Here is a 15293-nt window from a genome sequence, read left to right on the forward strand (position 1 = left end):
CACCTGGTATCTATTTTTATACACAGTACACCACCCCAAACTTATCTTGTGTAGCATGGCAAAAAAAGAACGTAGTTCCCAGGTCAAGGGAGACAATAGCCTGCACTGTGCACCCCGAATTCTCCTGTGACAGCCAAGGGAAGGAAGGGCAGCTCTAGATTTACAAAACTAATAAAGGCATCATTATAATAATTCACTTTGTCAGAATGAATTTTGTCCCATTTCTATTAGTGCAGTTCCTCAAGGTCATCCCATTTTTGCTGCACAGTATCCTCCTTATGTTCTATAGGGATGATGCTTTCAAGTTTTGTCTTGTCAGCAAGTTTCATCAGCTCTCCTACCTTTTGTGCCAAACACATTAAAGAAATGTACTACAAGACTGGTAGTTGAAAAGCCCTTCTAATAAACTTCCTCTTGCTTCAGCCCAACCTGCAGTCCTATTCTCTGTACAAGATTGGGGGTGGGTTGGTTTTTTGCTTTTGGTCTTTTTTTGTTTTTTTTAAACTGACTCCCAAATAGCACTAAATTAAATGTTTTATAGTAGTTACGATTGAAGAGATCTCCTATGGTTTCTCTCACCTGTCTAGAAAAAAAGTTGGTTATCTTATCAAACACATCAGTTCAGTTCCTGTAGCTTTTTATCCTGTTTTTCATTTACCCGTCTCTGATGTTACATTCATAAAATTGGTAATACAGAGCCTCATGCACATTTAGCCTGCAAATGCCTGAAGCTGCAGGGATCACTTTTGCCTCTTCAAGAGCCAGCAGTCAAGAAAGCACAGGTACTGGCCCTAACACAGGTTTTTCTTACGGGTAAGTGGAGGGTCTCCGACACATGCCATCCGTCTGCACGCTAATGCCAAGTGTGCACCCCCTCAGAGACATCAACCACAGATAATGTCACCAACAGGAGGGATAAACCACCTGTTTTATCCAGAAGTTAGTACAGATTCTCTACACTGATCTCAGCAGATTTCTTGAGTGACAATCTGTGCTGTTTTGTTTCAGAAACGTCTTCATCACCGTGACCATCGAAAAGCACAGAGCACGTACAGTAGGCTCGTGTTAGCCCTTATTGACACTGAATCTCTTTAATAAGTAGCACGTGAGAAACAGTGAAAAATGTCCTATGTCCTGGAAAGTAAAATTTTGCAATTCATAATAGCTGATTTATGTGTCTTACCCAGCCTCTGTGGAACCAGCTTAATTGGCCCTGGCCTGTGCTCTTCCTTCCACCGCTCCAGGTCATCTAGCTCTTTCTTAGCAACTGAGCAGGTACAAAAAGAAACAAATATATGGAAGTTAGAGGCAATACTAAAAAGCAGGCAGCATCTCTAATTGTATGTAACCCTGAAGACCCATCCAGGAACAGACAAACTTGTTCTCAAGGGGTGCAGACAGCCCCCAGGAGGTTGCGCAGTCACTGCAATGATCAGCTAACAAGGCAAACATTTTGCCTAACTCCAGACTGTGGTGAGCAAACCCGAGGACTCAACCCCAAAAGCAAAACAAAAAACAGCTAAGGGACTGCAAATAGACTTTTTAACCCGTGGGAACCTGTAGGTAAATGCCACAGGATTTATTCCTGCAGGTAAGGCAGAAGTTGTTACGATTAAGACGTTATTGCTGCATGGAGGGAAATGCTTGTGGTGTAACACACCTCAGCAGGGAAATAAAGAATAAGTAATTTTCCCTCCCAACCACGTGCTCCCTAAATAAAACCAGGAGGAATGGGTGATTCAGCTTCAAATTAAGACACTTCAACACAGGTGTCCACATGTGGGATGGCTGGCAAGTTCCCAGCGTAGCTGGTGGAAGTCTAGTCGATACAGCCAGGGGCACCAGCCCTGTGCTCTAGGACGGCTGGTTGATTAAACTGCTCTCCCAAATCGACTGACGGAGGAAAAACCCCAACAATTCCTTTCAACAGCAAGGCCCACAAAGCCTATGGAAAGAGGAGCTGTGTTTTACAGCAGTACTTCAGTTGCTCTAGGAACTCAGTTCACTCTTACTAAAACCATATTTTCTAATGGCAGGTGATGGCCATCGGGTGCTAACACCAGCTCTCCTCTAACAAGATAAAGCCAGTTCCTGAGCAAGCCTCTAAAGAGGCCCAAGAGAGACACCAGCTTGTAATTTCACCTTTAAAACAAGCATTTAGGTAGAGACTGGATTCAGTGAGGTCCTGTTTCTGCCAGCATCCAAGGCAGAAATACTTGGCATGGTTCAGACCTTGGATGCTGGTGGCACAAAGTGAAAACAGATCTTTATTAGAGCAGCAGCACCTTTGCTGTCAGCATTGGAGTCAGCTCTAAGACGATCTGCTTTTATTCCTCCTTCCAGAATATTATGGTTTGGTTCACGAGGAGTCCGTTTTCTTTCTTGCAACCAAAGGAAACCCAACCCCACACCAGGTGAAGCATTTCAGCCAAACTCACAAGGTGTGAGAAGAAAGGATTTAATTGCACTGTTTACTTGAGGGCTCAAACTGTGAAGAGTGCTGACTGATGCTCCTTCAGCTTTCTTATCTCACACAAATAAACAGATAGGCACATAGGACTGCTGTGCTTGGTCACCTCTGCATACAGGATTTCTTTCACGACCGACTCTTGCTGTTACTTTGCCAATGAAAGCTTTTTAACACATTCTGGTAGAGGTTATGGGTGTTCCTGCTTAGCTACTTTCACCAGTAAGACTCAAAGCCAAGCAAAAGTGAACTTATATCCACAGATATTTTCCATCTAAAACAATGTTTCCCAGCTTTATTAAAAGAGCCACCTAAATCCTTAAACGGAGATTCAAGAACCAGCAGTGGTTCTAGTTGCTTTAGTCTCCACATGAGAGGATTTTCAAAAACGTTTCTTACATTTTTTTTCTTCCTCCCCCTAACCCAGAAAGCGTTCAAAGTCGGATTCTCCAATCTGAATTCAATGCTGTAAAAGTGCGATAGAACTAACTCGAGCTGAGTCTTGTAGGAGCCAGCTTGAACAGCTCCAGCACTGAAATTGCCAAAAACCTTTTCCTGAACAAGACTTATTCTGCATGAAGTTTAGTCAGATGAGAAGTTAATCTTAAGAAAAGCTTACATGATGATGGAGAATGCTCATAGCACTGACTTAACTGTCACAGCTGCACATATAAAAGCACTGTAAAAATGAGGATAAAAGTTGCAAGGGCAATAAAGTGCACAAAACCCTAAACTTATTCAAGTAGAAATAGTGTATTACCATATTAGACAAGTCAACTTACTTTGCTGCAACCGGTTTCTTCTGGTTTCCTCTGGAGTTATCAAGACATATGGGCCAACACTAAAATGAAGGAAAACACTCTCTTATTTTTTCTGTCTACAGAAAACCAGGACTAGAAGGGGGTTCCTTCATCAGCAACGTCAGTTTTCTGCTGTTGTAGCAAATCACTTCATATCAAAACTGGTATTTATTTTGATTCAGCTCTTCAGGAATTTTTGGTAAATTCTCTAGAAATACTTGCTATATTTGGAGTTGGCTGCAAATACCAAGGATAATATTTCCAGAAACTTCTAGCACAGCCTTCACTTTCTTATTCAAGTCTCACTCTAGACCACTGACCTTCAATCTCAGCCATTTCAAATCAAATAGCTTCCTTGGAACAAAATGTTCCACGTGGTAGACAACTACTTCCACAAGTACTTGCTCAAGCACAGAGGAAGACCGTCGTCTCCTGGGAAGAGCACTGGTGCTGGCAGTCCTCACCTCGAGGGCAGCGAGAACCTCGTGGATTTAGGCAGTTTGCCCAAGAGTTGTCCAAGGACTGCGCAAAATCTTACTGTTTGTGATGCACCCAGGTGCCTTGCTCTCAGCCCGAGCCTCAGTTTCCTCGTCAGCCTTGCGCGTGTCAGGCACCGGGAATTCCTTGGGCATATTTATCTTGCTGTCATGCCTAAGGTGCGACTCCCTGAATCGGGACAAAGGCCCTGTTTTTCTAGACTTAATTCAAAATGCAGTTCCTGTCTCAAGGAGCTATCAATCTAACATGACAGCAAAGAAGCAGGACGGCGTTCAGAGTGTATTAGAGACTCGAGGTGATCAAAAGAGTGATGAAAACATGTCAGTTCCACTTGAAGAAAACACAGGGGTTTATCTACACAGTGTATTGTGTGGGTATGAGTTTACACGGCTCCCGCTCAGCAGAATCCGAGCCACGGGGGTGCAAGGTTTACCAGAAATGGGGCAAGCGGCAGCTGGCTCCAGGTATCAGAGCAGGCTCACATCTCTCCGCGGGTTTTATTGGCACGTGTGGGCGCAAATATTTCATCCGACTTCATGGCGGGGAAGGCCCGAGGAGAAGAGCAGAAAACAAAGAAAAACGAGGGGCGAAGGCTGAGCCTCTTAAAAGAAGAAAGGTCCACAGAGGGTGGCTAGAGGACAAGCTAGGAAGCAGAGAGAGCACAGCTGGGTATGAAAAAGTCATGAGAGAATGAGGCCCGAGACGAAGGCTAAAAAGGGGAATGAAAATCATGCAAAGAGATCAAAGTGCAAAAAGCTGCCCGCTACCGTACCACTGTAATTCAAGGTTTGAGAAGGAAAGTATTTATATCCAATTACCTCTTTCTCTTTGAAGACTTATTCTAGGAGGATGTGGATTAATTTATGAGATTAAACTAGTAAAGATAGAGCTGTGAGCTTTAGCCATTTAATGTGATCCTTTCCCTTCCTGCCAGCTTACCCTGGTGCCCATGAGACTGTCCTTCCCCTCTCCACCGAACCCCAGACCCTCAAAGGCAGGAGCTAAGAGAGCAGCAATGCCCCTCTTGCATTCACAGCACAACTTAAAAGAAGTTTTGACAACCCGCCTTGCTTATGGCACAACGTTCCCCATCAGTGATGGTTTTTCAGATTTTTCTTTGTTTGACCGAGTAGTAGCATTTACAATTTTTCCCAAGCTGCCTTTGACAAGCTGCTGTACAGTTTATCAGTTCCAAGAAATTTTTTTAGTAGTTTTTCTTGGCTGTTTCAGATATTAAGATCATATTTCTCTCAAATCCATACACAAAAATTATTAAGTACCTTTTACACTTCCCTCCCTTTGTCAGTGAAAAGAATGGCTGGAATTGTGAATTGCAAGGCTAAATATTTCCCCCTCGCAAAAAAAACCATCAGTGCATCTCAGACATCCCACTGCTTCACAGCACTAGAGGGCAGAAGAGTTTTTATATCATCAGATGTACTTGGATGACTTCAAACAGCGCTTGGCTGGTTGGCTGTTTTTTTTTTAAACTAGGAATCAATTTTAAAAGAAAGCATGGACCTCTGCGTGTCTGCACATGGATAAGAAACCACAATATCAAATCCAGCCTTTATGCCATGAATCATTTCCTTTATCTGCTTCTGCTTTTTGGCTGGAAAGCTCCAAGTCCAGGAGGGCAGCTGAGGGCCACTCTTCTGACATCTGACCGTGGTCATTATCCAGGAGCTCAGAAGGACAGCACATGAAATACAGCAAAAATCAATCAGTTTACGAAAGAGGTAGAGGTGACACCACACTTACCACCAGCGAAAGTTCTCCTTTGCTTTCCAAAGAGCAGTTTAAGAGTCATTGTGGTTGAAAGAGTGCTTACTTAAAGGCCAATTTGCTTTCCATGTTATTGAAATAAAGGCAAAGTTAAAATAAAATGAGGATATCAAGTTTCCAGTGGGGGAGGGAAAGGGAGAACAACTTTTGGCTGTTTTTTACTTAGTGCTTATACTACATGCTTTGTTTTAGTCCAAGTTAACAAAAAAAAAAAAAAAAGTGCATTAGTGAGTTTATCTAATTTTATAGTGTTCACCTGGGTCTCTGGAAAGGTAGATATGTAAGAGTGTAGCTTTGGGTATTGGGATGAGGGAGAAGGAAGAGCGAGCTCATGGTAAACTTCTTGTGGGGTAGGTGAAAGTCGGGGCAGGAACTGGTCCTCGCTTTTCAAGCCTACAGCAGGAGAGGAGCCAGATGAGCTGTTCCCTGAGAGACTCCATCTGCCCTACGAGTTCTAATGCTAAAACTAAAATATGCACCTAGCGTCCCTTATTTTCTTGAGATTTTTTCTGAAGGAAAGTTAATGCAAAAACCCACCACCACTTTTTATCTTGTGTTTTTAGCCAGTTTGCAGGATATTGCATGTCATTTCTTTGTTCAGACAAAACCTCTGATCCAGTAAAGCCTATAAAACCTGCTACAGCCCGTCAATTTAATATTCCAGTCAGTTTCTGAGTTGCCACAGTAGCCATAAGTCTGGAGCAAATTATCCTACTTACCTGGGTAGCAATTAAGGAAATGTGAAGATTTGAAGCTATCAGTGGTGTGCAGACTTTTTGTACTTTATACCAATATACAAAGTGCTTCAAAATCCACAACCAGAAAAGATGATAAAGAATTTAACTTTACAGGTTCCCTAATAATGATTCTTATTGTTATACGACTTAAGCCTATCTTTGAGGTAGGGTTGTTTTATAAATAAAAATACAGAAGCCCCTGGAGGAGGCAGCGAGAACGTCTTACCTAGGTTACAGCTCTTCAAAAAAGAGAAACAAATTGTCTTCTGCCTTTACAGGTCATACTAATCTTGATGAGACTTTTTTTGATGTAATTTCTCCACAGAAAATGGGAATGTATTGACTAATTACACAGACTGAACAGATATTAACGAGATTAAGAAAGTTATAACCCAATAAGAGAATGTATCTGTATTGAAATAAAGCCAAAAAGCAGCCTCCTATGATTTTTCAAACAGACATCAAATACCACACTAGTGGGAAGATAAATACCTATATAACAATATCTATAAAAAGACAGATATAGAAACATTTCAGTCAGGAGAAACATGCCATACAGTCGTAGAAAATCTGCAAAGATAGCTTACAGTTTGAGTGATCAGCAACACAGAGAACACCATGTCTGCAACCTTAAATTCAGAATCCTGTGTGTAACTACTCATCTAACTAGCAGCACTCAAGGACACCTTTTCAATGCTTTCAGGCTAGAGTCCATAGAAACTTTTGTTCTACTTTCGTTCAGGTTTGTATAAAATAGTTTATTTCTAAAACTGAAAAAACACATGCAAACTGCTCTTCACCAATAATGCTTTTTGCAGAGCTGTGCCCTTCAGTTTTTCCTCAAGCCTGCTCCAGCCATCTACCACTGGGGAGCTTTCCAAATGAAGTGTGAAATAGTTTAAAGAGTTACAAAAGTAATGGCTGTTATAAACCATTTCCAGTTCCACTGTGTTTTATACCACGGGTGCATCGGTACATGAATGCCACAAAGCTGAAAGCTAAATATTTCGCTCCGCTGGGCAGCGTGCTCTGTGTAAGAGACAGAAACCAAGGAGAGTAGAGTTGGAGAGCAACACAAATGACTAGAGCTTGGGAAAAAGACCTGGGCAGCTTCAGTCTGGAGGAAGGACTCAAGGGAAGATGTAGGTGAAACACTGCATTAAATAATAGGTTAAGACTGAATTTAAAAGAGAAAAGAGACCAAACTGCCAAAGACAATTGTCGAGTCTCCTTCAAAGATACGCTAAGCTGAACTTTGCATTCCGTTATCAAGTATTGTTTTAAGAGCAGGCAAGTCCACGCCACCACAAGGTATTGATTCCACCAAGGCTCCCATGCCTGATGGAGCAGCCATATGCTGCAAAGGACCACGGAAGCTGCCAAATCAGAGGGCTACAAGATGCCAAATCCCAGGGACCAGACAACTGTCCTGTAGGTATCCCTATTTCGCAATGCACGCACGGCCAGATGCTAACGATAACTGACAGCCGCAGTTCTAGACCTCAGTCGAGCAATATGCTCTGTGCCCCGGCGGTTGCCATAAGCAGAGCTCCGGGAGGGTGTACAAACCTTGCGTGCAGGCTTGGGGCTCTGGCTTTCCATCGTTATCAGCGGCAGCATCTTACCAGTTTGCAGCTCAGAGACAAAAGGGAATTACTGGGGCTTAGCATTACACCCTGTCTGATTCGTCCTAGCTGCACGTGTGCTCTTAACACGAGAGGCAGAAAATGAACTGCGTTAGCAGAAAATGTTTATCATCAAAAGTCTGTGTTCGTGGATTTTGTCCTGTGTTTGCCACAGGCTAGGAGCACGCTTAATTACCACAGTTCAGCTGATATCTGGAAGCTTATTAAGCCAGGGTAACTCACTCCTGTATCTTGTCCCTCTGGTTAGCTAAAATCTTCATTAAAATGGCCAGCCTTTTTGCCATAGTGAGGTCTGGGGATAAAACAAAGAGTTAAATCCTGCAGAAGCCAACTTGCATGGGGAAAGAGCGAGGAGGAAAACAGCAGCAGAGAGAGGCCCAGGAGAAGGTATGAGTCAGAAACAAGCAGGAAAGCAACAGACCTGCGGTTCTGCTGTTGGCATCCAAATCTCAGTTCTCTGGTGCCCGCAAGCTTGCAGAGAAATTCCTGAACTTAAAATTTGGTCCAAAGAGTAAAACGGAAACTCGGAGCTGAATTTCCAAGAGTGAAGATGGGGCTCGGATTCAGCAGCTCGGTTTGGGCTCAGCATGCGACAGCACAGCAGAAAGAACGGCAGGTACTTCAGCCAGCTCCCTGTTCTGGATGGTCCCAACCACCTTCTAAAGCTCCAAGGAAATTGTCACAGTGATGGATCAAATCAGGGAGCCAAGAGGTAGCTCTCAGCCCAAACTGGGCTCGCAGCACAGCTTTCTCTCTTCCCTGAAAACACTGACGTGCCCTTAGTCGGCATACACCCGTGGGTAGACTACGCTGCCTGGAGAGCTGAGCGGGTGAGATGCTGTATCACATGAAGATTAAGACTTAGACTGCTTCCACCACTTTCTTTTTAACAATATATTTCCTCCTCCTCTGCCTCTGCACCACAGTATTTGTTGTCCTTTTTTGCCCCTGCCCAAACACAGCATCCTCCCATATGTTCCTTATTCATCATCTCACCACAGCTCCTCATCAAGCTATACATCAAGGGAACACATCGGCGCTTGTGCAAATCAAGCTTTTCTGAGAAAGCCTTCTAATACAGGAGTTAGAAGGATTTTCTCCCCCCTTTCCAAGAATTATGAGGAACACAGCAACCCCCATAATCCAGACTAACAGAAATCTTCCTGCATAGTTATCCTCTTACATAGACCCTGCCACCAAGCACTTGGCTGCAGACAAGGCTGGCTGCTGACCGCAGCGAAGCCGGGCATCTCTGAATCACCCCACTGGGCTGTAAAAATTAGTACATCAGCCTGAAGGATAGAGAGTTGGGAGATTTCTTCTGTGCAGCAAATGCAGAGCTCAACTCTAAACAGATTGTCCATAATTCAAATTTACCCTTCTAGCACTCCCACCGGTGGCAGGGCAGTGGGCAAAACAAGCATTTTGTTAAGCATCTGCCTCCAGTTTCGTAGACTAATTAGGTGTTTTTAAAAAGAAATTTCAGATCGTGAAAGAAAATAAAATCTTCAGAAGAACTGCTAAGTATACTCTATCAGCAAAAGATTGAGAGTTCTTATAACACTATAGAGATATACATATATATTTTTAATTCAGGATGAAGATTGGAAAAGGAAGGAAAGAAAGTCCTGATGGATTTGGCTCCGGCAGTCAAAGAACACAATTTTGCGAGTCAAGCATTCTAGTAACTCTGCTCTCCTTTCACACAAAATGATGAGGGACTGTTACCAACTGTGCAAGAACGTCTCTTCAGATTTTATTATTTGAATTTGATCTTTTTAATGGATTTTACCAGAACCAATATTATTCCTGCCAGCTTTAAAGGCGCCAAGGACAGACTGCTGAATGGGGACAGCATTTTCTTTTTTGGGCACTAGCTATAGTTCAGTCTCTAATTTCCCCACTTTCCTCTACCTTTTCTTCTGCACAGACTTTTGTTTCTGAATATACATGAACAGGGGCAATTTGGGAATTCACTTTCTACAACTTAATTTCATGGCACTTAGCAGACAAAGTGAAGTAACTTAAATGCAAGCTTATTATTATAAGCGGTTTCAAGCACTTGTCATCCTGGTGATTGTTTCTCCATGGCCTGAAACCATATCCTATATATAACCGGAGGGGGATGTGCAAAGTTTGATTTCAATTTTGCATTTGAAGAAGTATTTTTCTTAACTTAATTAGAACCATTTTATTATCACTTCTCAGCCTCAACATATCATATAAGAGCTTTTCCAAAGCAAGAGGAAAATTACTCTCTAATACCAGCTGCCCACCTTGTACTTTTTAATAGTCAAGTTTGAATATCGACTAGTGGATAAGACTACAACATGCCATGTCCCACACATATTTCATGTGTCCAGTCTACAGGAAAGGTCACCTGATCCCACCCTAAGATGCTGCGAAGGTGTTTTCCTACTCCCAATTGCTCTGAAACACAGCCTGAGACTGAGAGTTTGCATGGAAACAACTCACACAGAGGCTTCAGAAGAGACTCCAACTCCTGCTTTGCTGGCAGCAAAACCATATCTTGGCTGTTTCCAAAAAATAGCAAGCAGCACACAAGTTGGAATAGAGCCACTCCTTGGCACAGAGGTATCCTCCTTGGGCCCCTCATGTTCCCTCTGCTATGTATATTCCAGAAAGCCTTCTAGGTTAATGCTAGTCTGCATTTTTTCGTCTACTGACACCCTATGACTTCAGCTCTCCAACTGCTCTGTTCAACCCTTGGTTATTCCAGAGCCTTGAAACCTGGACTATTCTGAGGGTGTGTTAGCATTTGAGTTTTAAAGATCACCTTCAAAATGACTGATGGCTAAAAGGCTGAGTCAGCTTTATCACTGCTAAAATGCTAATCTGAGTTCTTTCTTGAAATATAACTTGAGATAACAGAACAAAGGCAATAACACTGAATGAAATAATTTTTGTTTTAAGAATAAAGATCTTCCCTTGTCTGCTTCAGTATTTCAGATACTATCTACCACTTTCATCTGGGTTAGTTAAGGAAATCACAGTTTAAGCAGCTTCATCCCATTCAGACTGACTGCTACCATCCCCCTCCGAGAGAGAAGGGAGCAAACCCCAGTTCTGTTCACTTCTTTTTTTGAGTAGTTGTTTCCCACTCATATTACATGGTTTCTGTTTGAACCTGCCCTTCCCTCATGCCTCCTCCTCATTAACTACATACTAATGCAGACTTTAATTTGTACACTCAGGTTTAGGAATTAATTCTTTGTTACAGCTTTATGAAGACGCAAAGAGAATCTTTCGTATCACATTGCAAAAAATATTAAGCGTTCCTTGCAGAAGATGCACAACACCTTTCTCTCTGTAAGCATCATATGAAGATGAAAAAGGGAACAGGGCTTTAACATATTCTTCCCCAAAAGCTTACTTAGTTTTAGCGGCGATCCCATCTTCTGGTCAGAATCTGTGTGAATATATTTGCTCTAGCCTTAAATTCTGCAGGGAGCTCAGGCTAACCAACTGACGAAGTATTTACCTAACCTATACCAGGGGATTTGTATCCCAGACCAAATCTGGGAAAAGTCAGTTATACCAATGAGAAAACTCTCACTATCCATTCCTCCACCCCCCAAAAAACCCCAAACAACAAACCCATCCATTTTTAAAAAGGGAAAAAAGGAAGACCCAGGGAACTACAGGCCAGTCTCACCTCTGTGCCTGGCAAGAAACTATGTTAAGGCACATGGAAAATAAGGAAGTGATTGGTGATGGTCAACATGGCTTCACCAAGGGCAAATTGTGCCTGACAAATTTGGTGGCCTTCTGCAATGGGGATACAGCGTTGCTGGATAAGGGAACAGCAACTGACGTCATCTACCTGGACTTGTGCAAAGCATTTGACACTGTCCCGCATGATATTCTTGTCTCTAATTTGGAGAGACATGGATTTGATGGATGGACCACTTGGTGGATAAGGAATTGGCTGGATGGCCGCACTCAAAGAGTTGCCATCAATGGCTCGATGTCCAAGTGGAGACCAGTGACAAGTGGTGTTCCTCAGGGGTCGGTATTGGGACCGGTGCTGTTTAACATCTTTGTCGGCGACATGGACAGTGGGGTTGAGAGCACCCTCAGCAGGTTTGCCGATGACATCAAGCTGTGTGGTGTGGTCAACATGCTGGAGGGAAGGGATGTCATCCAGAGGGACCTCGACAGGCTTGAGAGGTGGGTCCATGTGAACCTCATGAAGTTCAACAAGGCCAAGTGCAAGGTCCTGCACGTGGGTCGGGGCAATCCCAAGCACAAATACAGGCTGGGCAATGAGTGGATTGGGAGCAGCCCTGTGGAGAAGGACTTGGGGGTATTAGTGGATGAAAAACTGAGCGTGAGCCACCAATGTGTGCTCACGGCCCAGAAAGCCAATCACATTCTGGGCTGCATCAAAAGAATCATGACCAACAGGTTGAGGGAGGTGATTCTCCCCCTCTACTCTATTTTTGTGAGACCCCACCAGCAGTACTGCATTCAGCTCTGGAGCCCCCAACATAAGAAGGACATGGACCTGTTGGAGCAGGTCCAGAGGAGGGCCACGAAGATGATCAGAGGGCTGGAGCACCTCTCCTGTGAAGACAGGCTGAGAGAGTTGGGGTTGTTCAGCCTGGAGAAAAGAAGGCTCAGGGGAAATCTTCTAGCAGCCTTCCAGTACCTAAAGGGAGACTACAAGAAATCCAGAGAGGGACTTTTTACAAGGGCATGTAGTGATAGGACAAGGGGTAACGGCTTTAAACTGAAAGAGGGTAGATTTAGATTAGATGGAAGGAAGAAGTTGTTCACTATGAGGGTGGTGAGACACTGGCACAGGTTGCCCAGAGAGGCTGTGGCTGCCCCATCCCTGGCAGTGTTCAAGGCCAGGTTGGATGGGGCTTGGAGCAACCTGGTCTAGTGGAAGGTGTCCCTGCCCATGGCAGGGGGGTTGGAACTAGATGATCTTTAAGGTCCCTTCCAACCCAGACCGTTCCACGGTTCTATGAAAAAAATGCACATAGCACAACTATGTAAGCCAACTAGGGCTGCTCTCACTCTACTGTGGATATATGCCAGTGTGAGGGCAGGCAAGACAGAGGGTCTTTTCTGCTTGGAAGTGGCAGAAAATAAACATAGACTGTAATTCAGGAATGGTTGTTTGCTCTCTTGAAAGTCGGTCATTAAAGCGCTGACGGATTTCAAAGCTACCCAGCTCTTAATAGTCCCTAGTAGGCAAGCATTCACGGGTTACAGTGGAAAGCTGCTGATTGCTGCTTGCGATCAGCAGCCTGCCACCGCTTTCACAGCGTGGCTCCACTTTCTTCATCCAGAAAGAAGGGAAAGGAAACTGAAACTGCCTTCAGTTTCTGTCAGCTGCACTTTGAGAGACAGGAACAAAAAGCAAGCTAAGCAAACTCAGCACATAATAATAACAACATTATAGGCACTGTTACTAACAGCTCAGAAAAAGCACATTTGGGGAAAAAGACTGTAAAAAATTAGCTTTGGTTAGCTAGGTATATATGTATTAAGCACATGTGCATAAAATACACACACACTGCTGTCAGTTTCTGTTCTGTATTATATCTGCAAGCTAGAGCTTATACAAGCTATCTAAGAATTGTCACTGGAAAACCAGAGAGGGACTGAGGATGGATCCCAATAAAGCCTAAAATGAAACTGAGGGCTGAAGCTTTGGCTTTACTTCTGTCAGCATGGAGTTGTTGGAAGCCGTTTTGTGTCCTGGATTGCATTCAGATCAGTGCTGGAACACAGCCTGCATCCATCTCTTAAGCCAAAGGAAGTATTTTTAGACTTTCCAGGATGAAGTATTAGGAGACAGAAAACAGGGAGGTAGAACCAGATTTGAAATTCCACTTTGAAAACAAGAAACAGACACCGTGTACGCCAACATCAGACGTATAGAACCAGCCACTGCTATCCCACGAGCTGTAAGCCACGCTATCAGGAATCCTACCAGAACAACGCGGGTCCCATGTAGGAAGCGTTGTTCGTAGGTGGCTCTGAGGCGACGAGGACATGCTTCTTGTGTGTCCGGTCCCATTCACAGGCTCTCTATAAAGAATTTCCACCTTTGAAGGCGCACACCTCGAATATGGTAGAGAACAGGCACCCGATACACGTTAACACCATCTCAGTCAGGCTCCTTGATACTTACTACTGCTCCTGCTGTTGTTGGTAGACCAACGCCTGGCTGCTTTGCTCCTCTTCAGATTTTGACAGCTTCTGGGGGTTTTCAGCCTCTTCTCTTTTATTGTTGCCATCCCAAAGGTAACCCTGAGAGGAAAACGGGGTAGCGGAGCCAGCAGCCGTCCTGTGCCTGCTGCCTTCCCTCCATCCCCTAACCCCAGACATTGCTTCGGGAGCACCTTGCCTTGTCAGAAACGAGTATTGCCACTAAGGCTTGGGAAAGACTCAGACCTCTGAGTTCTCGCAAGTTGGTTTCAATTCCTTGCAAGACCCGCCCCTGCCTGGACTCTCAGCTCTAATACATGCAAATACATGCACAGGTTTCTGAGTCATCCTCCAGCTGAGGCTCAGCTTGATCATCTCACCCACAGCACCCAGGCAGGCTGGAGTCGTGGGGGGGAAGCAAAGCTGATCGATACTAATAAAACAGTCCAGAACAGTTTGTGCAGTCCTGGAATAGACTGCTTCGGCATAAGCACGGTGAGGTCTGGCTCAAAGCCATATTTCTGACAATGTTTTACCCCAGCACTTCAAATTTTCCTGTGACAGAGGGGGATAACACTAGGGGGTTTGCTGGTTTCTATTTTTCAGGAGTGTACAAAGAAAGATGAAAGTGAAACTGAAAACTAACTCTCACATAAATCCTAAGGCAATGGTCCTGCACAACTCCCAATTCTGCCTTTCAATTCTGCTCAATCAGAAAATTTTTTTACTTTGACTTTCCTAATTCCACCTGATGAATAGAGGACAAATACGTGATCCTCTTAAGCGAAAACACAGATCCCTTCAGTGAACACATCTAACCAGTAGTACTGTATCTATGGGATCTGCAGGGCTAGGGAAAACCTTGTAATATCACTAGTAAAATAAAGATGTTTGGCAGCTCCTAACGCAAGAAAAAAAGAACTAGTAACACTACTCAAGCTTTATGCAGCAGAGTTAGGGAAATCCACACATGCAGACCCTGTCACTTTTTGTCCTCAGCTGCTCAAGCTGCACTAAAATTGCTGAAGGGATGCTTTTGTGGCCAGGTTTCCTGACTGTCCGGACTGTCTAGGTCTTACAGCACACCCCACACATGCTGGGAAAGTAGCCAAATAAAATGCCACCAGGCTGCCTGGTGTTCGTGATGCTCCTTGGGGTGCTGTATGGGACCCCG

At 43.9% G+C, this 15293-nt stretch overlaps 1 protein-coding gene across 3 annotated transcripts in view; it reads right to left on the minus strand.

Moving 5' to 3' along the window:
• EPSTI1 (epithelial stromal interaction 1) overlaps positions 1-14389 on the minus strand; it is a 50663-nt gene extending 36274 nt beyond the window's left edge. Inside the window, exons 1-3 of one of the 3 annotated variants that reach the window (XM_075046141.1) lie at positions 14103-14388; positions 3250-3308; positions 1184-1267 (exon numbers count right to left, since the gene is read on the minus strand). In XM_075046141.1, coding sequence (XP_074902242.1) covers positions 1184-1267; positions 3250-3308; positions 14103-14299 — 340 coding nt within the window. In that variant the 5' untranslated portion in view covers positions 14300-14388. Of the gene's footprint in view, positions 1-1183; positions 1268-3249; positions 3309-14102 lie in introns of all 3 variants that reach the window. The other 2 variants (XM_075046140.1, XM_075046142.1) reach the window with 2 other exon arrangements.
• Between the last annotated feature and the right edge of the window lie 904 nt (positions 14390-15293).

Source organism: Buteo buteo, chromosome 14 (genome assembly GCF_964188355.1).
Source record: "Buteo buteo chromosome 14, bButBut1.hap1.1, whole genome shotgun sequence".
Classification (NCBI taxonomy): domain Eukaryota; kingdom Metazoa; phylum Chordata; class Aves; order Accipitriformes; family Accipitridae; genus Buteo; species Buteo buteo.